Genomic DNA, 23,723 nt, shown 5'->3' with positions numbered 1-23,723 from the left:
TCCAGAATATCATAAAAAACTCACTATATTGCGTCATCCAAATTATCATTAAAAAAGTCATACTATAGCATGTCGTCCAAAAAGTGACAAAAAAGTAATTTTATAGCATGTCATCCGAAATATGATAAAAAAAAAAAAAAAGTCAGACAAAAGCGTGATATATTTTTTCATATATTTGATGACATGTTATAAGTTTGACTTCCGTTGAAGTTATGTCAGGCAACACAATAGTGCAGTTGTCAGCGTTGTCGTCTCCCAGTCTAAAGGTCCAGAGTTCAAGTCCCGCCTTTGACTTTCTATGTGGAATTTGCATGTTCCTGCAAAGCTAATAACCTAAAAGAAAGGTTTGTTGTCCATAATGATGACTAACTTATGCATGTTGTCCATAATGTAAAACATTACATTCAAGCAAGAACATGCAATCCTCCACACTGGTGGTGGTGCCTGGTCCAAAATATCATAAACATGTCAAAGAAAGGGGTCAAAAATTTAACAAAAATGCCATTTTTCTGTTGATATACTTTAAGGTGTACAATTGAGATTTCTAGCAAATAACTCCTTGAGGTAGAGAATAATGAGCTATTCAGTTCAGATCAAGATGACAGCCGTGAATGAGAATCTATCCAGATTAAGAACACATTTCTGGACCCGTCCACATCTCCTCAACCAGGTAACCTTGGCAACTGTGAAACAGATTCAACCAGGCTTTCCCTACTATACTAGATCAAGCCTGGCTTCATTCTTTTTCCCTGAATAACTAAATTCAGCCTTACTGAACCAGACCACACGTGTATGTACAGGGAAGTGGCGGTCATGACCCCATCTCTGAACAGATGTTCTACACCTGGAGTTGAGCTTATCACACAATTTCATCTCCAGGTCAAGAATAAACTTCCCTGTTCAACATTTTAGCAGTTATCTTAGCCAGCAGCTATAGCTATATACGGCTATATTTCAGGGGGGATCTTCTCTGTCCCAATAATTAGTTTCATCTAACGCTTGTTAAAAGGTGAGAATTTTCTTCATTCTCTGTGCTCATTAAACAGTGTTTTCCTCCTCAGCTCTTACCCTTCAGACTTTCCTGCGGTCTCAGAGGAGGATGATTCTTCCTGGAAAGCACTTTGATCGTTGCTCCATCATCAACCTGCAGCAGAACAAACAAGTTAAACTCAAACTTCTGTGGAAACAAAACAAAAAAAACAAACTTACATTTCTAAAAAAAGGCTCTGCACAGATGACACAACATGTACATCAGTCAGGTTTTCAGTTTCAGGTAGTATTGTTTTTATGATCAGTGTTTGTAAAAAGGAAACCACAGCCACCTATGAAATGGGGTATTTGGGTCTGACTGGTGCGAAGAGACAACCATGACATTTGCTCAATTCTAGTTTAGTCAAGAGAACTAACTGTTGCAGCAATGAAGTGTGAATGCAGCCAGAAACATGATCAGAAGGAGTTCATTTAACTCATGACACCATAATGAGAAGTTGATGCATTTTTTTTTTTTAGACTCTATTGGAGCCAGAGGCCTTTTGTAGCCAGCCCCTGGTGGCCCTCAGTGGTATTGCAGTTTGAGAGGCTCGAAGCTTATTGGCTTTGTCTATTAGACCCGGAGACTGTGTTCACTTTCATATACAGGCTCTGTTACACATGGTCAATCAAGCAGGAAACTAAAGTTATTTAAATTGGCCAACACAGACCTCCCATGTAGGAGTGTTTCTTTCCCGCACAGTGATGGTACTGATAAATGACGGTCACATTACACAACTGTGATGCAGCTATGAAGCCATTACAAAACACTCTTCCCTCACTTGCGTTTTAACTTCCTCTGCTGACAGTGACAGTGAGACAAAGACGAGATTTCCATTTCTCTCACTGAGATGCTGAATCTACAAGATACAAATTATGTTGTTGTCTACAGCAATTTTGCAGCATTTTCAAAAATATTTCAAATAACAAAAAACCTGAATGTTTTATTATTATTTTTTTTACGGTTCTCCATTTTTGCTGTTCTTACATTCAAAACAGCTCCTTCTTGCTGTTGAACAGGTCTCAGCATGTGAAACTACGTGGCCTTTTTCTGTAAGCTGAACTCTGTCGATGTTCAAAATACTTCAGAAAGTATTTGGTTTATACTCATTTTGAATAATATTTCTGTCATGCAAATCATATAGGCCAACCACAACCGAATGCAGGTCGGGCAGGTTCGTTTCCTGTAGACAGAAACACTAACAAAAATATTGAAAGTGAGAGGAGACTTGTTGGCTAACTGACGCAGCTCTGCATCCCCACCCTCATATTGACTGCAATCACTGTAGTTGGCGTGTTTCTGTTCAGTTACACCTCAGCACCATTTTCTACCCACACAACAACACAGCACAAAAACAACTACAAAGCCTCGCTTTTCCTTACAGCTTTTTTGAATACTTCAATTTCTCACCTTGTAGTGCTTCAGTGTGTTGAGCATCGTCACCTCCCCAATAACCTCCGAGCTGGCATCCACTTCCGCAAGAGGAAGAAATGATCCATCCTTCTCGTACTCTGGTGGGAAACAGAGAACAAGTTAATGATTTAAATTTTCAGCCTATTAGTTTATTTTACTGCATAGTCACAAGACATATTAAGTATCATCAGAAAAAGGTTTAATACACATTAATGGTCCCATAGTTGACATTTTTCAAGTGCTTTATTTTTAGACGAAGATATTCATATGATTTAAGTACTAAAATCAGCTCCTCACAGTTTTACATCACTTCTCTTTGCAGCTCTACGTGTTTTGTGTTTGTGTCTTTAAAGCACATTGATATTAATAACTTTCTGTTCTGACTGGCTGACTCTTTTCTGAGTGATGCACAACCAGGCCAATTCCAGGTGAGAGAATGACCACTGTATTTTCTATGAAAGGTTGGACAGCGGGCGCCGCTGAGGGTGGACATATGACATTAGCATGAGTTGGTGACATCACAAACTTAAAGCAGCCTAAACGTCTTGGCTGCTGAAGACGGGCTGCGTGCATTTCTTTGTGCTGAGCGTTTTGTCACTTTCCGAGTATCCATATAGCACCTAGACCTGCTTATTAGTCAAAAAGGAAATGGAGATTTTAATTTACACAACATGGCACCTTTGATAACCTGTTGCATGAATAAAGCTGGTGTTATTTTATATTGTTCTTTTGATTGACAGTTTCCAGCTTCTCTACTCTGTAGCACGCAAGCCCAAAAATTCTACGACACCGAAATCTTTCAAACGTGTCACAAATATGCAGCTCAATGTGTTACAATGGGCTCAATTATTTCCTAACAGCTGTACTTAAAAAAAAAAAAAAAAAGTGGCTCAAAGGATGAGAAACCTTTCGTTTGTTGGGGACTTTTTACAGTATGGTCGTGGATGATGCATATCTGATGCACCACCACAGCATTACATGTGGGACTTACTTATAAACCACAGTGATCATGTTCATCAGTGGAGCTCCATTGTACAGAAGCTACAGCCGGCTACATCGGTTCAGACATGCTGTCATTATTTTGTATAAGGATATATACATACAGTATATATAATAATTTTATTTTAAACTCAGTATTGAAAGAGATGCGACTGAAGAGACTAAACCACTGATGTGTTATTTACCAATCCAAATATCCCTGAGGGGAGTGCTGTAGGAGAAACCAAATTTGGCCTTGAAGGTGGACAGGATTTTCTCCTTGACCTGCTCCACTGTGTCGCAGCTGAGGGCGTCGACCTCCAGAGGCTCGCTCACCTTGCCAGTGTCCACTGCAAACAGCACCTTCAGCTTCTGGAAGCAGGGAACAGAAACATGGACGCAATTGATTTGAGATTACGTTTCTTAATTACCAGCAATAACGATAAAATCTGTAACATATCAGTCAGAATAAAAAAAAAATGTCTTTGAATTTGTTTCAAATTTAGTTTTTCATTTCTTCCTCACTAGTAAAACACACAGTGTACGTTCTAATACACATAATGTTGATTCTGTGTGTGTATGCAGAAGTACATGTATCCTGTTGCTTGCATTCACACTCCTCAAAAAAAACAAAAAAAAAAACAAAACCACTCGTGTTGACCTCAGTTTTTTTCGATCATGGAAACTACCTGACCGAAACAAAAGACACATTTTAAAGTGTCATTTAGCATTCATTGTTGAAAAGGAAGTGCAAATGCACAAGTGATCTTTGTGGAGAGCTGCGGTTAATGAGAGCTGGAGTCATCGACCTCCATCTTCTTTCTTTCAATACTTGGTGCACCATGAAATGGATGGAAATGGGGTTGAAGTGAGATGGTGGTTTGTAAGATTACATTAAAACAATCACGATTGCTGTGATCGACTCAGTGAAGCTGCAGAAGCAAGGAAAGAGGAAGGGGTCAGAGATCTAACAGGAAAGATAACATAAGATAACAGTAGATACATTCCTGTTGCAGGTTTGTAGGCATTTGCAGTTTTTTTCAGATAATGTTGAGTACTTGCAGGTAGCACATGCATGTAAGTGTCTCATAAACGTGGTTGTGCATTAGTACATGTCTTCTCACATTAATAATGCATACAGCTCCTGTGGTAAAAACAAGATGATGCAGGACTTTATTTATTAACACCCCAAAATTCACATCATCTGCTTATTGTGTCATCTGATTGGACTACAGAAGTGTGATGTGACATTTTTTCGACGGTTCCAACTAAACAACAGAAACAAAGCACTTTGTCATGTGAATGAAGAAAAACTGTTCTAACTAAATTTGGTGGAAAATCTCTTCATGCATGGCCTCGGAGCCGAGTGGGGGAAAAAAAAAAAATCATATCACAGAATGCATTTTTAACCCCTATTTGAAGTTCAGTTTCACACCCACGGAAGTACAAAAATATGATAACAAGACGAGGTTCCGTTTCATTTGAAAGTCTCTGTACATATCAACTCATGGTTGGCCGCTCATTCTGATCTTCGTGCTCTCAGTTTAGCTTTTTCCAATCTCCTTTTATTTTCTGAATGACGTTATCTCATCAGAATTATACCCTACTTTTTATGCAGCTGTTGATGATGGGACACAAGTAGAAATTGCTGAATTTTAAAGGGTTCACTCAAACCTCTTTTATTAGATGCTGCAGTCCGTTTGTCATTTAAAAACTGTGTCTCAGTTTTGTAAATAAAATGCAAATTATTTTTCTTTTAAATGTGCGAAGCAAAAAAATTGGACAAAATTGCAAAGTCAGAGTAAGAAAATACAGCACCCGTCTCTACTTAAAACACATACTGTACATCTGTACAAGTAGGGTGTGTCCCAGAGTGTGGGTTTATTGATGCGTTTAATCTGAAAAATGCTGAGATGTTCCACTTCTTTCAATTTGACGTTTTTATAAGAACTACAAGTAGCTGCTTCCTCAAAAAGGCTCCATCAGAGCTCAGTGTGCTGTGTTTTAGGATTTGGCATGACATAGAGGAAGCATGACTTCCCTGTTGTAACATTTGGTGAGTGGTTTAACATCTGGGGGATAAGAGCTCAATTGTTTTGTCCAATTTAATTTCTCTGAGGGAAATCGACCAAAGAGGAGCAGCTGAGCATTTAGTAAAAACTCCTTATTTCACAATGATGACATCTAAATATATTAGTGAGACTGCTGACCAACTCAAGTCTGCAAACAGTGATGTTTTGGTTTGTGTCACCATAGTAAACACACACCCTCAGATACTTCCTGTTGGTAGACTGGCAGGGTGTAGTTTCTCAGTTTCACTTGTTTGTAAAACAGAAAACATAGAAATGTAGTTTTTAACTCATACATTTTAAGGTGAAAACGTTTAATTCAAACTCGACAAAATCTCTGTATATTAAGTAATGGCTTTACTCATCTGATTCACTTTATTTTACAGCGTTTCATTTTTTTGGAAATTTTCTGTTGCGTAACATCCAGGAAATGAGTTTTTCAAGTTTGTTTGAGAACGTGTGTCAACGTGATGACAAGTCAGTATTTTTAAAGCTGCCTTGCTTTGCAAGTTCAACAGGGCCTTAAAATACATGAGGGGGAAGTTATTCAGCATTAACCGCCGGGTGAAGACAAACTGTCTCCAAACTCTCAACGTGACCAACGCTGACATCCAACGGTGTTAATATATACAATGGATTTACAGCAGAAAAAAGCACAAGACCTACATGTTGGGAATTTCATATCAGAGCATAATTTTTTTATTTTTATAAAGTATGTTCTGTCTATATATTTTGTTGTGAGCCAGAGCATCAAGTTGTGATCTCTGAACAGACAAAAACCAAAAACAGAACTGAGAATTAGGAAGTATTAAGACTTAACTTGTGACATGCTGACAGCAAATGTAGCATCCACAGGGTGGTAGTTTTATCATGCGTGAGGCAAGTCAACCTCCACATGTGAAAAAACGTCTTGTTTGGGCTCAAGTAATTGGCTCCAAATTCTCCGAAGTATAAGAACCTGTGTGTGTGTGTGTGTGTGTGTGTGTGTGTGTGTGTGTGTGTGTGTGTGTGTGTACCAGGGAGCTGAAGTCGGGAGCCTGCCACAGCAGCCAGTCCTCGTTGAGTGTGTACAGAGCTTTCTCTGTCACACAGTCCACCGGCCCTTTGCCGATCTGCTGCGTAAGAGCGCTCACCATCAGGAACAGGTGCTGGCCGACACTTTCCTACACAAAATCAGACAAAAGGAACTCAGTTGGTAAAATGAGGCACAGAAGATGTGGTACCTTTGTGAAGCGCCCAATCACAGTTTAGCTGGAGCATTTCTTGGCACATGGTTTATTCTGGTTTATAGCGGCCGGTAACAAACAGGGCTTCACTTCTAAACCACCATCACATTCATGAGAAAGAATCGGTGTGTATACAGCATGTGTTGTACACATTGTAACAAAGCTGAGTCAAGATACAGAAGTGGGAACTAATAATAACCCTCTGATAGCAGATATCTATCCAGAGGTTTGTAACCATGATGATGTTTGTTGTAATGAGGCTCTCGTGAGGTATGTGAGCAGAAGAGGTAAAGACAAAATAGTATGTGGTTTATGAAATGGTTGACGTGACTTCCATTTTCTAAAATGACTGCAAACAGCCTGCTAGGGTGTCTAAAAAAAAATTGTCTGTGTCTGAATGTTTGCTTTCTACATCTTTGTTGTATCATGTTACGATCTTTGAGATGTTACCGTTCACATCACACCATTTTATGTCGACATACAAATTTCCTCAACATTTCATTTAGCACAAATGTGAGTGAAACGTACACACAAGGCTAGAAGTCTACAGTCATGATAACAGCTCTGGGTGCCTGTACTTAGGTGTGTAATGTATTTTTGACCTATATTTCTTGAAGATGTGCCCCTACTCTGCCTGCTGATTGGCTCTGTTTATATTCCCTAAGCTTAACCATCTCCCTTTTCAAGCCAAAGCCTAACCAAGAGATAGCCAGCCAATCACAGGCCGAGTAGGGTGGGACTACAAGGAATGTGGGTGGGAAAAAAACCACCTTGAATACAGCAACGCTTTGAGATGAATTAAATGAGATTACAAGGCAAACATGCCAATGCATGTTAACAACCAGAAAAAACTCCATCAAAGTAACAACAAAAAACACCTGGAGAACATCAGATTTGAATAGAATATGAAGACTGGAATGTTTTAGCCAGATTCAAACCAATGTTTCAGAAATAAAAAAATTGGCCCTAAAGAGGTCACTAGATTAAAAGTCAAAATTCATTAAAATAAATTTGTGCCAAGTAGCTGGCTGAACGTTTTCTTCTGTTGGTGAAACTGCAGGAACAGGAAAGACATTTAAAGTGACTGAGGGCAACAGACCCGGAGGAAGCCGTAGAGGCAGATGGACATCCAGTTGGTCAGCAGCTTCTCCACCGTGGACTCTGTGCGTCGCAGCAGCAGTTTGGGTTGAGTGTTGCTGTTCTGCTGCATCAGGGTCTTCAGCAGAACCTCCATCACCTCCGTCAGGTACGACAGCTTGTTGTGAAGTGCTACGGTGAGGAGAGATGCCAACGTACACCTGGAACAGAACAGAGTATTATCAAAAAGAAAGTAAAAACAACATACAGTACAGTGCATGAGTTTAAGCTGAATAAATGCAGAAGAAGAGTGAACAATATCCAACAAAAGAATAACTGAATGGATTTGATCATTGGAAACAGCAGGAAGAAAATGAAACAGTTTGGCAGACAAAAACATGTGAAAAGGAGAACGGAGGCGACATTTGGATGTTGTTAACAAGAAGAGGAGTGGACTCATAAAAAGACTCAAGAATAAAAGTGAAGAGGAAACGAAATAAAAACACTTAAAAACATACAAATAAAAAACAATGGAATGACAAGAGCAGAGCAGAAAAGGAAACTGTAACAATAAAACACAATGAAATTAATTACAATTACAGCTGCATTGTTACCAAACCCTTTACAGTATACAGTGGTGTGAAAAAGTATTTGCCCCCTTCCTGATTTCTTATTTGTTTTTGCATGTCTGTCACACTTAAATGTTTCAGATCATCAAACAAATTTTAATATTAGTCAAAGATAACACAAGTAAACACAAAATGCAGTTTTTAAATGAAGGTTTTTATTATTAAGGGAGAAAAAAAATCCAAACCCACATGGCCCTGTGTGAAAAAGTGTTTGCCCCCTAAACCTAATAACTGGTTGGACCACCCTCAGCAGCAACAACTGCAATCAAGCGTTTGCGATAACTTGCAATGAGTCTTTTCCAGCTGTGGAGGAACTTTGGCCGACTCATCTTTACAGAGTTGTTGTAATTCAGCCACATTGGAGGGTTTTCCAGCACCAACCGCCTTTTTAAGGTCATGCCGCAGCATCTCAATAGGATTCAGGTCACTTTGACGAGGCCACTCCAAAGTCTTCATTTTGTTTTTCTTCATCCATTCAGAGGTGGACTTGCTGGTGTGTTTTGGATCATTGTCCTGCTGCAGAACCCAAGTTGGCTTCAGCTTGAGGTCACGAACAGATGGCCGGACATTCTCCTTCAGGATGTTTTGGTAGACGGTAGAATTCATGGTTCCATTTATCACAGCAAGTCTTCCAGGTCCTGAAGCAGCAAAACAGCCCCAGACCATCACACTACCACCACCATATTTTACTGTTGGTATGATGTTCTTCTTCTGAAATGCGGTGTTACTTTTACGCCAGATGTAACGGGACACACACTTTCCAAAAAGTTGAACTTCTGTCTCGTCAGTCCACAGAGTATTTTCCCAAAAGTCTTGGAGATCATCAAGATGTTTTCTGGCAAAAATGAGACGAGCCTTAATGTTCTTTTTGCTCAGCGGTGGTTTTGGTCTTGGAACTCTGCCATGCAGCCATTTTTGCCCAGTCTCTTTCTTATGGTGGAGTCATGAACACTGACCTTAACTGAGGCAAGTGAGGCCTGCAGTTCTTTGGATGTTGTCGTGGGGTCTTTTGTGACCTCTCGGATGAGTCGTCGCTGCTCTCTCGGGGTGATTTTGGTCGGCCGGCCGCTCCTGGGAAGGTTCACCACTGTTCCATGTTTTCTCCATTTGTGGATAATGGTTCTCACTGTGGTTCGCTGGAGTCCCAAAGCTTTAGAAATGGCTTTATAACCTTTTCCAGACTGATAGATCTCAATTACTTTCTTTCTCATTTGTTCCTGAATTTCTTTGGATCTTGGCATGATGTCTATGTTTTGAGGATCTTTTGGTCGACTTCACTTTGTCAGGCAGGTCCTATTGAAGTGATTTCTTGATTGAGAACAGGTGTGGCAGTAATCAGGCCTGGGTGTGGCTGGAGAAATTGAACTCAGGTGATAAACCACAGTTAAGTTGTTTTAACAGGAGGGGACAAACACTTTTTCCCACAGGGCCATGTGGGTTTGGATTGTTTTTCTCCCTTAATAATAAAAACCTTCATTTAAAAACTGCATTTTGTGTTTACTTGTGTTATCTTTGACTAATATTTAAATTTGTTTGATGATCTGAAACATTTAAGTGTGACAGACATGCAAAAAAATTGGAAATCAGGAACTTTTTCACACCACTGTATATCTGTTATATCATGTGCTGTGTCAGAGACACGTACAGTACAACATCACAAACTGACTTGTCTTTGATGGTGAAGCTCTTCTGCTCCTCCAGAGCGTGCACCATGGAGGTGAGGAAGAGCTGGTCCTGGATCAGCCTGGACAAACCCTGGCAACACTCATCAAGCTGAACCTTCGAGGAGTCCTGAATGCAGGTCGGATACAACAACACATCACTGACAGTCACGAAACTGTACGAACATCAACAAACAGCTGGCGTCAAAGCTCACCTGACCGATGTCTTTGATGCACAATGTACTCAAAAAGTCACTCTAGAAAACAAAAAGAAAAATGTGTTAATGTGGCACTGACAGTGTATATTTGACATTTCAGAATTTGCAGTGTGAGTTCTTCAGATATGAATGTTTGCTTTCTTTCCAGCTTCACTTTACCTCAGGGAAAAACACTCTGGAAGCAAAGTGCCTGTAGTCCAGGAAAGGAATCGTGCCAAAGTTTTCCATGAGATCAGCTTTCTCTGTCTGCAAATCCACAAAACCTGTGGAGGACAATTCAGTCAAGCTGCTTATATGGACTATAGACTACATGTGCAAAGAACAAAGCAGAGTATAAATCTATCTTTAGCATCAGATGGAAAGCAAACCTGTGAAGTTATTATGCAGATCACGAATAGAAAAAGAAGAAGTGAAAATGTCTGACTAAATGCAAACTAATGCCGCAACTCACTGAATGATTTACCATTTTTAGCGGTCCAATACTGTTTGATTGAAGTCAGGTCATGCATGAGCATCTGTACTTGCAATATCTTTCTGTTTTACTGTCTAATGCATTTGGGTGACAAGTTTAACATCTAAAGAAAGAACAAGTTCAGGACATTTCACACCACCAAAATGAACTGCATGTGTGAGTGACCCCCAGTGAACTGAAGGTAGTGAAGTGTTCAATAGGGGACAATGTAACATGTTGCAGAGAACATAGGTGTAAGTGAACCCAGGAGCCATTTTAATGTTCAACAGACTGTACTAGACAGAAAATGTGGGAAACTTGTGTATGGCACTGAAGTTAAAAAATGCAAATCACTAATAGCTGCTATTTCATTTTTCAAAATGAATTTGTATATTTTGTTGTGGACAACACATATCAAGCAAAAATCTGTTTAAATGGGTTTTGGCAAATTTATATTTTTCAACTGTTATCCTCTTGCAAGATGTTACATTAACCACAATACAACAACAATAGAATAACTGCATGTGGCGTTAGTACAGAAAAGCAGCACAAAAGTGGAATGTTGCACGACCACTTCTGGCTCAGTCGAACCTCTCTAAAGATGACAGTTCTTGTGTAGAAAAATATTTGAGAAAAGGTTTGTTTTATGTCTTTTGACTGCAGAGATTGTATTTGATTTTTCTTTGTAATTTTGTAATTGTCAATTGGGCAGTATTTGAATCCACTGAAACATCCTAAATCCAAACAACTCCCTGCTACTGTTCTGCAGAAATGACAAACCTAACAATCTAAAATCTTCCACCCTTACTGACAAGGCCTTTTATCTCACTGTTATGTTACAGGCTGCTGCACTGGGAGACTCTGACTGACCTTGTCTGATGTCGTTCCTGATGTCGAGCTCCAGGTCTTCCACAAACCTGTTCATCTTAGCAGTGAGCTTCTTCTGCTTGCTCCGGTAGACGATTAGCACCACTGAAAGACAAAACCAAGAGGATAAACAAACAAAAGAGAAATGGTATGTTTGATGAAGAGTTTCATCTGTTTGGGTTTTTGATGCTGTCAGTGAACTAAAACAGGCTTCAAATCACTCAACCTGACTTTGTGTACTTACCAAAAATAATGCCGGGTATCAGCAGAAGGACGAGCAGTATCAGAAGGAACAGAGACGAAGATTTAGGCTTCAGTGTTACTGTCTTGTCTCCATATTTGATCTTTAAAAGACAATAACAAAAGCTTTTTGTAGCTATTGCATGGGATCCAGTATACATTACTCTGCAAAGGTTTTAGGCGCTTTAGATCAAATTGTTTCCCATTACTTAGTACCAACAGGGAGGTCAATCCCAAATTCATCCTATAGCATGACAATGACCCCAAACACACAGCCAGAGTCATAAAGAACTAATTTGTACAACAAGAAGTTCTGCAGCAGCTGGTCTGGCTCCCACAGATCAACCTCATGGAGTCAGTGTGGGATTACATGAGGAGACAGAAGCAGCTGAGACAGCCTGAATCTACGGAAGAACTGTGGCAGGTTCCACAAGAAACACTTTAAGTGTACCCAGGAGAACTGGTGTAGTTTTAAAAGCAAAGCATGGTCACACAAATATATTTGACTTTTTGTTTACTGTACTTATCTGTACTAACTGCCTAAACCTTTTGCATCATACTCTACTTTGGAGACAACCTCAGACATATTTGGAACTACATTACAATATTTGACCTATTATTGCCCATTATCACAATATTTCAACTCCATATAGTATCATCTAGTTTGATGTGGCATGACTGAGAGATTTACCTTTAACTCCTGAAATGAAGCGTCCGGTAGACTTTGAATCTCACAGTTGAAAAAGTCTGTCTCGTTACTGGTTTCTTTGTCCTCCATGATGCAGCGGTATTCTTTTCCATCTTGAACGCCCCACACTAACAACTCTGCTGTGGTTATCTCCAGTTTGTCTGCCTTTTTCTGAAAAGATAACAGACACAAATACTGACCCTTTATGAACTGATGTCACATGTTTGTGAATGTGATTAATAAATATATGTATTACCTGAATGGTGATGCGGACATCATTTCCTGTCCTCGTAGATGTGAAGCTGGTAAACTCGGGTTCTGGATAGTAGGTTACTTTTGTGGAGCAGGTCAAGGTTCGATTGGCTACTTTCAAAGACACAGTGCTGATAAAAACATCCTGAGTGGTTTCAGCTGCAGGTGTTTCATAGGTGAAACTCTGGAGGGAATTTAAAAACAGGATATATCATTGAATCTGTGTATGGCTGCTATGACAAGATGATGATGGAGACATGGTGATCTAAGACATATAAAGACACGACTAAACAAGATATAGAATGAAAAGACAAAACAATGAAACATTGATTGATGTAAAAAAAATGTAGGTTTGTGTATGCATGTTGACACATCAGACAACTACAATGTAATTAAAGTCATTTTGCATGATAAAATACAAGATTACCTGAGATGATGTGACATGAAATATTTAAACAGACTGGAATTTGACATGTTATCATATAATGTGACAATGCAGCAAGATATGATGTAACATGACATCATTTATGAACGATAATCTAATGGGACAATGACCCACCTGATCGCTGCTGTTTGTGGGAGTCAATTCCTGTTTGGCGTGACTGTGTTTGAGCTTCTCCACAAATTCCAGGTGAGACCCCATGACTTTGGTCTTCCTCTTCCCACTGCAGGACACGGAGCAGCAACCAATCAGAGAGGAGGAAACTTAACACAGATTTGACCCCAGAGAAAGGATTTTCCCACAATGACACCTTAACATGATGGCTGTCACTTCTGGATTTCATATCAGAGGTATGTTCATATGAGAGACAACCTCTGAGGATCATGAATATCCTTAACAAATTTCATAATGACTGAACTGTTGAGATACTGTGCTCTGAACCAAAGTGTCTGATGGACTGAAAGACCAACAAACTTCACCATCCTTAGTCTACAGACGAGCTGTGACTGCATAAACACGAGTGCACTGGATCGCAGTGTAAAGCCTGAAGTGTTTACTTGTGAATCTGAGTGACAAACCGCCACGCTGGAAACTGTTGTCACTTCTTAATGGACTTAGGAAAGAAGTTGACTTCATGCACAATGGCAGGACACTAAACTGATGAAACTTCCTCTTTGATTTGCTGCGACTCCTTTAACTTGGTGCAACACTTTTTGCAATGATAACTACTTAATGTCTGGTAACGAGCTTTAGAAAACCACACAGTAAGCCAGTCACCACAATGTTAACAAAAAAGAAAGCCTATGTCATGATCAGTCTTTTATCTGCACCTTCAGGCATATTATTTGTTATAAAACTTTAAAGTGAACTAGCATGTCTTTTAAAACTGTGCTGCTTTTTGAAATGCAACAACAGAGATGGTGCTGCAACTAAAAAGGGAAGTGCTGAAAGAAAATGTTTTGGGGAAGTGGCTATTTTTCCCCACCAGATGACCCTCAACCTGCAACTGGTCTGAGTTTCCAAGAATAAATATCATCAAAAAAAATCTACTTAGATGAGTGCTAAAGCACACAGTTCCTCCACTTGGCATCAAGTAAATAAAGAACTAAACTTAAAATACTGAGAAGGAAGCCATGGCTATAAAGATAGGTTCTTGTTAAGTACGTTGCTAAATTTATCCATACTTGTATGATATAGTAGCGTGTGGTGTTCAATAAATGATGCCTTTGGTCTTTGGTAAATGACAAGTTTTGGTGTCAGGTCCTCTAAATCAGAGTTTTATTTCTGAAACACTGGAGCTGCTGCACCTGAACATCAGTTTACAGTTATTCAGTTATTCATAAGCTCTGTGCGTTTTGTTGGAAAGTTAAAGTATCAGTAAATCCAAACATACCTGATCCAGGTGCGGTTTGGTGCAATGTTGGTGCAGGACGGTAAAGACTGATAAGTGATTTTAGTGTTTCCGTGACAACTGCCATCTGGGAGGAGAGCACATACTTGGACCACACCTTTATTATCTGTACTGGGGATGTGGAACGTCAGATTCACACCGGTGTTGTTCCAAACAAGAGATCTGATCCGAGCACACACACAATAACACAGGCAGAAAAAGATCAAGACTCACCAACATCATAACAACAATAACAAAACAGCAAAATCTTCCTCAACAAAGTTTCAAGTTTGCACTCTGATACCAAGCAGTTTGTCTGAGCTGCGAGGCTGAGAAGTAAAAGTTGTGCCATTTTTAATTAAAAGGAAAATGCCGTCCTCATCAGGTTTGAGGCTTCCACAAAAAGCTAAAAACAGGACAGCTGACAAATCAGCAGTTGCTCCAGTGAAAATGAATATTTCTTAAATTGGTAAAACAAGATGTAACCCCAACATTTTATTCCAGATTTGTGAGCTTCATTTTAGTGGAAGTACTTGCATGAAAACCTCACGCTTTAGTAAAAAGCAGTGCACATAGAAGTATTGACTGGATGGTTACTGATAAGTATTGCCTGAACTGTCAGAATGGCAAATTGTACAATATGTCAATATTATTGCCAGCAGATAATAACAACTCTTTGTCATTTATCATCTCTGCATTATCTCGGTTGTCTGTAAAGTGACTCACTCTTTAGGAGTACAGTCCATGTCGGCCTGGATCCTCACTCTGGTCACATTTTGGAGGTTACGACCCAACAACAGTGCATGGTTTCTGCCGTAGAAAGACACGGCACTGGGAGTGATGGAGGAGATCTCTGGCCTCTGACAGGGAAAAAAACACACAAAAACAATCAGCTTTAATACATTAAGTTCTACTTAAGTTATAACTTCTACTGAATGTAAAATAAGATGAACAACATGTGTGAGAAATTAGGGTCAGACTCACTGACAGGTTCCTCCCAGACTCAATCTTTTGGCAAACACTGTCCTGCAGGAGGAAGAGGGGGAAATGAATTCAGCAGGTTTACATGACAGACACTGTAAAGGTACTATTACAGTTGATCCAGGACCTGGTGTTACCAACGTTAGCTGAACTGGACACAGTATAAAACAGCACACTTGAGGTATATTGTTGCAGGAATGCAGTTTTTGTAAACGTATGATGGCAGCTAGCCATGTTGTCCCATTTTTACTTTGTTCTTGGCTTGAATAAAACCAGTCTACGTTCCAATAGACTGGGCTGAGCAAATATCCAACCATCCATCTTCTTCAAAGGTGGCAGAAGGTCGACCAAGTTAGCCCAGACTTCTGTCTCCCTGGCAACATTTTCCGGCTCATCCTGGGGGATCCTGAGGCATTCCCAGGACAGGTGGGAGTCTTATCCCTCCAGTCACCAAAACGGTCCGGTGCAGCACCCGTTTTACTGCTGCCGCCCCAATCCACCTGTCAATCCCCTGCTCCATCCTACCCTCACTCATGAAAAGGACCTGGAGATACTTAAACTCCTTGACTTGGGGCAGGAACTTTGACCCCACCTGGAGGGAGCAATCCACCGGTTTCCGGCAGAGCACCGTGGCCTCAGATTTGGAAGTCCTGTCTCTCATCCCCACCGCTTCCCACTCAGCTGCAAACCACTTACATGTATGCTGAAGGTCACGGTCTGATGAGGCCGACAGGACCACATTATCTGCCAACAGCAGAGAAGCAATCCCGAGACCCGCGAGCCCGACGTTCTCCTTCCGACTGAGACCCCCCCAAGTCTTCAGACTCTGCCTCCTTCCTGGGGGACATGCTGGTCAGGACTTCCTCAAAGTGCTCTTTCCCTCCGCTGAGAACAGCCTGGGGTAAGCCCTGCTTTCCCTTCCTGAGGCGTAGGATGGTTTACCAGAAGTTCCAGAAGTCCTTCTCTTGGCCTCCCCAAACTCCTCCCACAGTTTTTGCCCTTCTGGCCCGCCGGTACCTCTCAACTGCTTTAGGAAACCCCTGAGCGAGCCAGACTCAAAAGGCCTCCTTCTTCAGCTTGACAGCTTCACTCAACCCGTGTCCACCACCAGGTTATTGGGTTGCCACAGCAACAGGCACCAACGACCTTCCGAGCACAACTCCTACCGCCCGCATCCACAATGGAGACTTTGAACATGGTCCAACCGGTTTCCATGTCGCCAACCTCCCCCATGATGTGTGAGAAGCTCCTCCGGGGGGGAGAGTTGAAGACCTCCCGGACAAGGTGCTCTGCCAGATGTTCCCAGTTCACCTTCAATAGTCGTTTGGGTTTGCCAGGTCTTTCTGGCACCACCAGGTAGTGATCAGCTGACATCTCCGCTTCTCTCTTAACCAAATGTCCAAGACATACAGCTGCAGATCAGATGATACAACTACAAAGTCGTTCAGTGACCTCAGGCCTCAGGTGTTCTGGTATCAGGTACACTTAGGAACAACCTTAAGCTCAAAAATGGTGTTCTCTATGGCCAAACCGTGACAAGCACAGGAGTCCATGAAACACCATTTGGGTTTAGATCGGGCAGGCCTTTCCTCCCAATCCGTCCCCCCAGGTTACTCCATCGTTAACCATATGAGCATTGAAGTCCCATAGGAGAACTATGGAATCCACAGGCGGTGCCCTTTCCAGGACTCCCCCCACTGACTCCAAGGAAGCCAGATACTCTGAACTGCTGTTTGGTTCATACGCACAAACAACAGTCAGTCTTCCCCCGTAGAAACCTGCAGGCGCATGAAGGCGACCCTTTCGTTCTCCGGGGAAAAGTCCAACACAACAGGGCTCAGCCAGGGACTTGTGAGTATCCCCACACCTGCCCGGCGCCTCTCACCCTGGGCAACTCCAGAAAAGAACAAAGTCCAGACCGTCTCCTGGAGCTTGGTTCCAGAGCCAGTGCTGTGTGTGGAGGTGAGCCCAACTATATCTAGCTGGTACCCTCTTCACCTCCCACACCAGCTCCGGCCCTTTCCACGCTAGCGAGGTGTTGTTCTACTTCCGTAGAACTAGTTTTTGCCGCCGGTGATCGGCCCCCGGCCCGGTCTGCCAACCGGCTTGCAATGCACCCCACTCAATGCTTATCCTTTCGGGTGGGTCCACAACCGGGCCCCACGGGCAAAGACCTGCCCACCAGACACTCGCTGGTAAGCTCTACTCCAAGGTCTGGCTCCAGGAGGGAGCTCCGGTTTCTTTGTTCTGGGTGAGGTAGCTTTAGTCTGGACATCATCGGAGGTATGTTGAGCAAATATGTAAATTCAGATCGTCAGAAGAAGAAATTTCCATTTTATAACAGAACCAAACAAAGTAAATTTCGCTGAAGTCATAAATATTGATGAGTCTGTAAGAATTTTATTTTATGTTTCAACCAATTCTCGAATCAGCTAACATGTATTACTGTACATACATCCGATTGTTCACACAACAGATGTTTTGGCAGGTAATAAACTAGTGCCTTTCACAACTGTCTTACAGGTAGAACATGTACGGAGTGTGGGACAGTACACGTGTGGAAAAGCCTGTGTTGGATAAACACACAAAAACACTCAATGTTACCTTCACGACTCCTTGACCGGCCCAAGAACAGCCGTCTGTGCTCCATCCACACCCAGCCTCCATACACTGCTGACACCTGAAGAGAAAACAATCACATTTTTGTATTGAGATCAGCAGCATAATAAAACTTAATATGGATCATAATGTCTGAAAACACAACATAAAACACAGAGACCACACCAGGAACATGCAACTTTTCAGGCTTTTGTGAAGATGAAATCTTTTCTCTGTATAAGTGGGACGTGATCATTTCAGTGAAGCTTTTTCACCTCTATCCTCTGATATTTCTGAGACAGATTTTCCAAAGTAAACATTTGATTTCTTGAAAATGTTAATTAACTCACAAGACAGAGCTTGGTGGTCCACTGATGGCAGAGCAGTTTCTGAGCTTCAGTTTTTCTGACAGCTGTATCGTCCCAAGTCTGATCTTTACTGTAAAATACAGACCTGTGAAGAAAACAAAAAGAAAAAACAGCTGAAGTCAGAGTCTTAGTGATTTTGGAAATACACGGTATGTTTTCATGTGTTATGAGACAACATAGATTTGTCAACTGGTTGAAAATGTTTTATCTGTTAGCTCTGTCATTATTCAGTCACTCTAGGCTATTTTTTTAGATTGATGATAAGAACACACTTCCGGTTATGCAGTTATTTCCAGTTAACTATGAAGGTATTTTTGTGTCTTTATTATGCAAGCAAAAAAACAGTTTTGAAAGCAAATTTTTCGCACTGGTTATTTTTTTATCATAATTATATAATATTGTATTTTGCTGATTTTTGCCAATACCAAGTGTATGTAATTCTATGACAGTTTAAGGTCCTTAAATGTGAGTTTAATAAACTGGATGATCATATTTATCTAAAGTCACTGACCGTCAGCAGGAAGTGTGCTCTCAGAGAGGATGCAGTTGCATTGTGGGAACTTTGGAGGAGCGTTATTGCGGCTACAAAGCTCCCTGGAAGTTGCAGAGAACTGACAGGCGAAGTTAGATGGTGCCTCCGGGCGCATAGTCAGGTGTGTCTGGATGTTTAGTGTGATCTGAGAAAGGAAGAGACACGAGTGATGAATACCTGACAGTTACAACTGGCTACAGTTATTGTGTATTTAACCTGTACCTGTCCTGATTGGTCCTTCACAACTTTGTGGGAAACCATTTTCTGTTGGGAAACATCAGGGATGGACAGCCAGTCAGAATCTCTGCAGTCGTCTTCAAACTTGCATCTGGGAAAGAAAAATATGTCAGAAGCAAGTTTATAATAGTTTGAAGATGTCGGCTGCAGATGTTTCTCTGACCTTTGGTCCGAGTCGCACCAGACACAGTGTGGATCCTGTGCAGACCAACACTCCTGTAGCTTTGTGTAAGTGCTGCACTGTGACACGGGAACACGCCTCATCTGGAACAAAACACAAACACTTAAGTACAGCAGAGCTACATGTGACATTAAGACAATAATAAGTGAATAATAAAAGTTGAACTACCTGGTTTCTAAACAACACATACACATGTTTATGATCCACTGGATCCAGATGTATTTTGGGAAACACTTGGCGGTCGTCATTGGCCCTGTAGAGCACCCTGGGACAGGCGGCGTGATAGTTCCTGTCCACAGTGAGCTGACGACAAAGATGAAGCTTTATGTTTCTAACACATTGAAATGTTGAGTTTGAATGAATGAATTCTTTCAAATCAGAAGCAATGGCAGCTCATCAAAACAGAAAAATATCACAATCAGCGACAATATTAAAACACCAGATTTTAATCAGGTGTAAATAGTTCATTTGTTAGATTTTGGATTAACATGTTTTTTATGTGCTTGTGAATTGTTAATAGCAGCGGAACAACGTGGAAAGGCTGCGGTCCGACTAACGACCACCACCATTACGGTTGTTGAGGAAAACTTTGATGTATTGATGCCTTTAAGTCTTAATGGTGATGCTGTTTTGTCCGCTGACATGTATGTTGGACATACAAAGAGCTCAAACCTGCACAGAAGAAATGAAAATAAACTGTGTTGAAAATGGTTTTGTGTTTTATCTCACTTAATCATTTACCAAAACACAGGTTGGATGCAACTGTGTTTGTGCTGTTCAGGGTAAACGGTTGAGCAGAAATGTCACGGCGATGCCTCTTCTCTCTTAACTCTTTACCTTTTCCACCCGAGTTTCCCTCCTCTGGGGTCACCTGACCAGTCACCTGTCCACACAGCTCAACCTCACTTCCTCAGTCTTCATCCACATACAGGTTACTATACAATTGAGGACATGTGCCTGCTTGAGGTTTCCAATCATCTCTGTGTTTGACTCGTTTCCTGTCCCTCAAAAAGCAGGAAGAAGCATGTTAACCAACATTTCCCAGCATGTAACTCCACTTAATCTCCGACTGCCTGCACCGAGGCCCTCTGACTAATGGTGCCTCTTATTCGTACAAGTTTGTTTCAATAGTTTCGACCTGCTTTACTTATCAACCCTGTAAACACCCATCCTACTGACAGTGAACCTTTCCTCTTCCAACATGTGATTTTCACATCAGATGTGATCTCATGAAGAGAAGCAGCATGTGATGGACCAAACAGATGTTGGACAGTAATATTTCAGAGATCGTGCTCATGACAAAACTCTCTCTGTTCATTTCTGTTTTTCTATTTCATGCAACGAGAGGTGAAAAGGAGAATCCCGGGTACCATATCAGCTTCAGTAGAAAAGCCATTCTTGTCTGTAAGAAATACACTCTGCATGAAAGAGACGATTGTTTCTAGCAGAGTGTTGCTGTGGAATTCTCCCAGACTTCTGTTTAATTCCTTAATCATGTGAAGGTACAAATAGTGTCTGCAGAAGATTCACTGTTTTATCAAGAAGATGAAAAGGACACGATGTGGGAAGGATGATGTGATGGAGGGGCAGAAGAAATAAAGAAATAAACAAGAAACCAAGAATACTGCAAGATGTCGGGTCCAAATCGAAGTTTTTGTACTGAAAAATCCATCAGTCAGTGCCCTCAGTATTTAAACCTGGATCATATAGAGCAGCATTATGCATAAAATAAAATACAACATGGTTCCACTCTAAGGTTTGAAGCCGTTTCATTAAATAAACGCTCAACAATACTGTCGTTTTGTCATTGAGTTGTTAACTTTTCTACTTCATTGTGACTTTTAGTGTTAATGTGCAGATAAAAGTTCATTAATAGCACAAACCAGACAGCCGTTGATACATTACATCACTCCTATTATTGAAGCACCGCTGCTTTTATTTTTCCTCTCTCCAGTAGTAAAAGCACATCACTTTTCATACAGACCTTGATGAGCTGCCCGTCTCCCGTCCCGATGAAGAAAACCATCCAGGACTTCTGCTTCACTGCCAGCACAGAGGTCATGTACTTCTGCCTGAAGAGAACTGCCTCTGGTTTCAGGGTCTTTGGCTGAGAGACAGAAACACATCGATCATCACGTTTGGTATTTACAGAGACCTGAAGATTAGAACTTTACGGTATTGAGGGTCGGCTTCATACAGAAACATCCAAACACCTGCTGTTGCTATATGTGACTGAGAGGAATTGAAGTGAGTCAGGTTCATTGTTTCCGTTTATCATTTCATCTTGAAAGGAGAGGTGCAACAGGGAAGTGCTGGTACATGCAAAAAATGGTGTAAGCTAAAAAAAAAAAAAAAAAAAAAAAAGAGAAGCAAGAAATAGTTTAAGTGGGCAGACATCAGTTAGTTTAGTTTACATAAAACACGTTCTTTATAATTCAACACCTCAAACAACATAACATCCAGCCAGCTTGCTGTGAATAAAGTCTATATGATTTTATTTGATTTTGGATTTTCATTTGACACAATTCAAACAAACATGAATGAAATTGACATGTTACATTGGATTATGTTAATAGAGCTAATTTGGCGTGACAGCATTAGGTCAATATGAATAAGCATCTATATAGAAGCAAATAGTTCATGAAGCAAGAAACAGCACTGCATGAATTTAGTACTCAGTAGATGGTTGAAACAAGCAGGCAGTAGACTACAAGGGCACTGTAGCAATAATAACTATATAAATATAACAGTAACTTTGACTTTCAGTGTTTTGATTGACAATGTGTAAATATTTGCAGTTATGAACTGATTTCGCTGGAAAAAACGTGAATCATGTCTTTCAACATTATCTTTTCAATTTTAATTTGGAATAAATGGCCCTGCATTTTTATTTATCTAGTCTGTTATTACTGTGCTTATGCATTTGAAACATAACTGTTCCCATGAGAAATACAGAATATTGTTATCAGTAGTAAGGCTATAATATCTCTGATCATATACCACAGACATGATAGCCTATCAGTCCTAAAGCAAGTTTATCTGAGAGCTAACATCACCACAAAAAGGTGGAGGATTGTGTCACAGCAGTGAAATATTGATCTAAACACAGTTTATATGTAACACGGCGACCCACCTTCACGTTGGACTTGCCCTTAGTGTAGAAGTCTGGATCCTTGTCGGGGTCTAAGGTGAGATCAGGGGTCACGTCAAACACCACCAGCTCGGTGTTGGTTCGTCCTCCGTCCACACTGAACACGCCGCTCCAAAGCACCGGCTGCTGCCCCGTGATGACCGAGGAGGCTAAGAGTCTGCTGCCTTCACCGCCTTCAGGGAGGGTGAGAATCGCACCACGCACCGACTCGAGGGTCCGTTTTTTGCTTGTTTTACCCTCAAGCCAAATGAGACGGACTCTGTTGCTTTTAGCGCCCGAGGGCACGTTGGAGAGCAGATATATGACCGAACTGATCTGAAATCCGTCCACAAACTCCACGTCGCCTTGACTGTCGATTACAGGTGTGGAGTCGGCACCAGTGAAAGAAAATGTTCCTCCAATCTGGTCTTGATCCGTATTTTGAAGGTTGATAGCCTTCATTTCAGTGGGGCAACTGTTCTTGTTGTATTGTTGCATCGCGGTCAGAATGAAAGTATCGGCCAGAGTTGGAGTCTTCTCCACATCCACCAAAAAGACAACGGACGTGTTGCTGCGCTTCAGCGGTCCCACCTGGATGCCTTCGCTGTGCAGACGGTGAGAGATGTTCTCCAGGTCCAGGACCTCGCAGTAGCCGCAGTGGTTGTCGCTCACACTCACCACACCGCAGGTGATCAGTGTGTTGTTCTTAATAAATGGCAACAATACGTTGACGCTGAAAGTTGCGTTCCACCCAGAAACCCGGTTAAACTGCTCCTCAGTCTGCTTCCTGACCTTCAAGACTCCTCTCTGGGTCAGACTGTGGACCAGAGTCAGGTTGTGGCTCAGCTGGTACAGCTTCTCCTCTGTAGCGATGTAAACCGTGTTGTTGGCCACTGCAAAGTGACGGATGTCTCCAACATACGTGAAGACTCCGTTCTCCTCCAGGCACCAACCCGCTTCTCCCCAGAGAAGAAAAACCAGACCGAGCAGCAGGATCATCTTGTGGCAACGGTGGCACCTCGAACTGAGAGACCCCTCACACACTGAAGTCCTGCATGGGACTCT

The 23,723-nt window shown here is 41.3% G+C and overlaps 1 protein-coding gene across 1 annotated transcript in view; it reads right to left on the bottom strand.

The window, feature by feature from the left end:
• plxnc1 (plexin C1) overlaps window positions 1-23,723 on the bottom strand; it is a 26,648-nt gene extending 2,925 nt beyond the window's left edge. Inside the window, exons 1-24 of the mRNA XM_069700097.1 lie at window positions 22,662-23,723; window positions 21,513-21,635; window positions 19,697-19,831; window positions 19,511-19,611; window positions 19,333-19,438; window positions 19,090-19,255; window positions 18,561-18,663; window positions 18,217-18,292; window positions 15,616-15,657; window positions 15,358-15,491; window positions 14,635-14,814; window positions 13,359-13,464; window positions 12,804-12,983; window positions 12,551-12,718; window positions 11,864-11,963; window positions 11,623-11,724; window positions 10,461-10,564; window positions 10,299-10,340; window positions 10,089-10,213; window positions 7,816-8,014; window positions 6,507-6,653; window positions 3,628-3,793; window positions 2,441-2,541; window positions 1,069-1,144 (exon numbers count right to left, since the gene is read on the bottom strand). Coding sequence (XP_069556198.1) covers window positions 1,069-1,144; window positions 2,441-2,541; window positions 3,628-3,793; window positions 6,507-6,653; window positions 7,816-8,014; window positions 10,089-10,213; window positions 10,299-10,340; window positions 10,461-10,564; window positions 11,623-11,724; window positions 11,864-11,963; window positions 12,551-12,718; window positions 12,804-12,983; window positions 13,359-13,464; window positions 14,635-14,814; window positions 15,358-15,491; window positions 15,616-15,657; window positions 18,217-18,292; window positions 18,561-18,663; window positions 19,090-19,255; window positions 19,333-19,438; window positions 19,511-19,611; window positions 19,697-19,831; window positions 21,513-21,635; window positions 22,662-23,657 — 3,778 coding nt within the window. The 5' untranslated portion in view covers window positions 23,658-23,723. The remainder of the gene's footprint in view (window positions 1-1,068; window positions 1,145-2,440; window positions 2,542-3,627; window positions 3,794-6,506; window positions 6,654-7,815; window positions 8,015-10,088; window positions 10,214-10,298; window positions 10,341-10,460; window positions 10,565-11,622; window positions 11,725-11,863; window positions 11,964-12,550; window positions 12,719-12,803; window positions 12,984-13,358; window positions 13,465-14,634; window positions 14,815-15,357; window positions 15,492-15,615; window positions 15,658-18,216; window positions 18,293-18,560; window positions 18,664-19,089; window positions 19,256-19,332; window positions 19,439-19,510; window positions 19,612-19,696; window positions 19,832-21,512; window positions 21,636-22,661) is intronic.

Source organism: Brachyistius frenatus, unplaced genomic scaffold, assembly GCF_029030835.1.
Source record: "Brachyistius frenatus isolate BFR_SWC_R1_liver_20210118 unplaced genomic scaffold, ASM2903083v1 Contig_32, whole genome shotgun sequence".
In the NCBI taxonomy this organism is placed as follows: Eukaryota; Metazoa; Chordata; class Actinopteri; family Embiotocidae; genus Brachyistius; species Brachyistius frenatus.
Note: the sequence above shows the minus strand (reverse complement) of the source record. Positions and strands in the feature narration are given on the sequence as shown.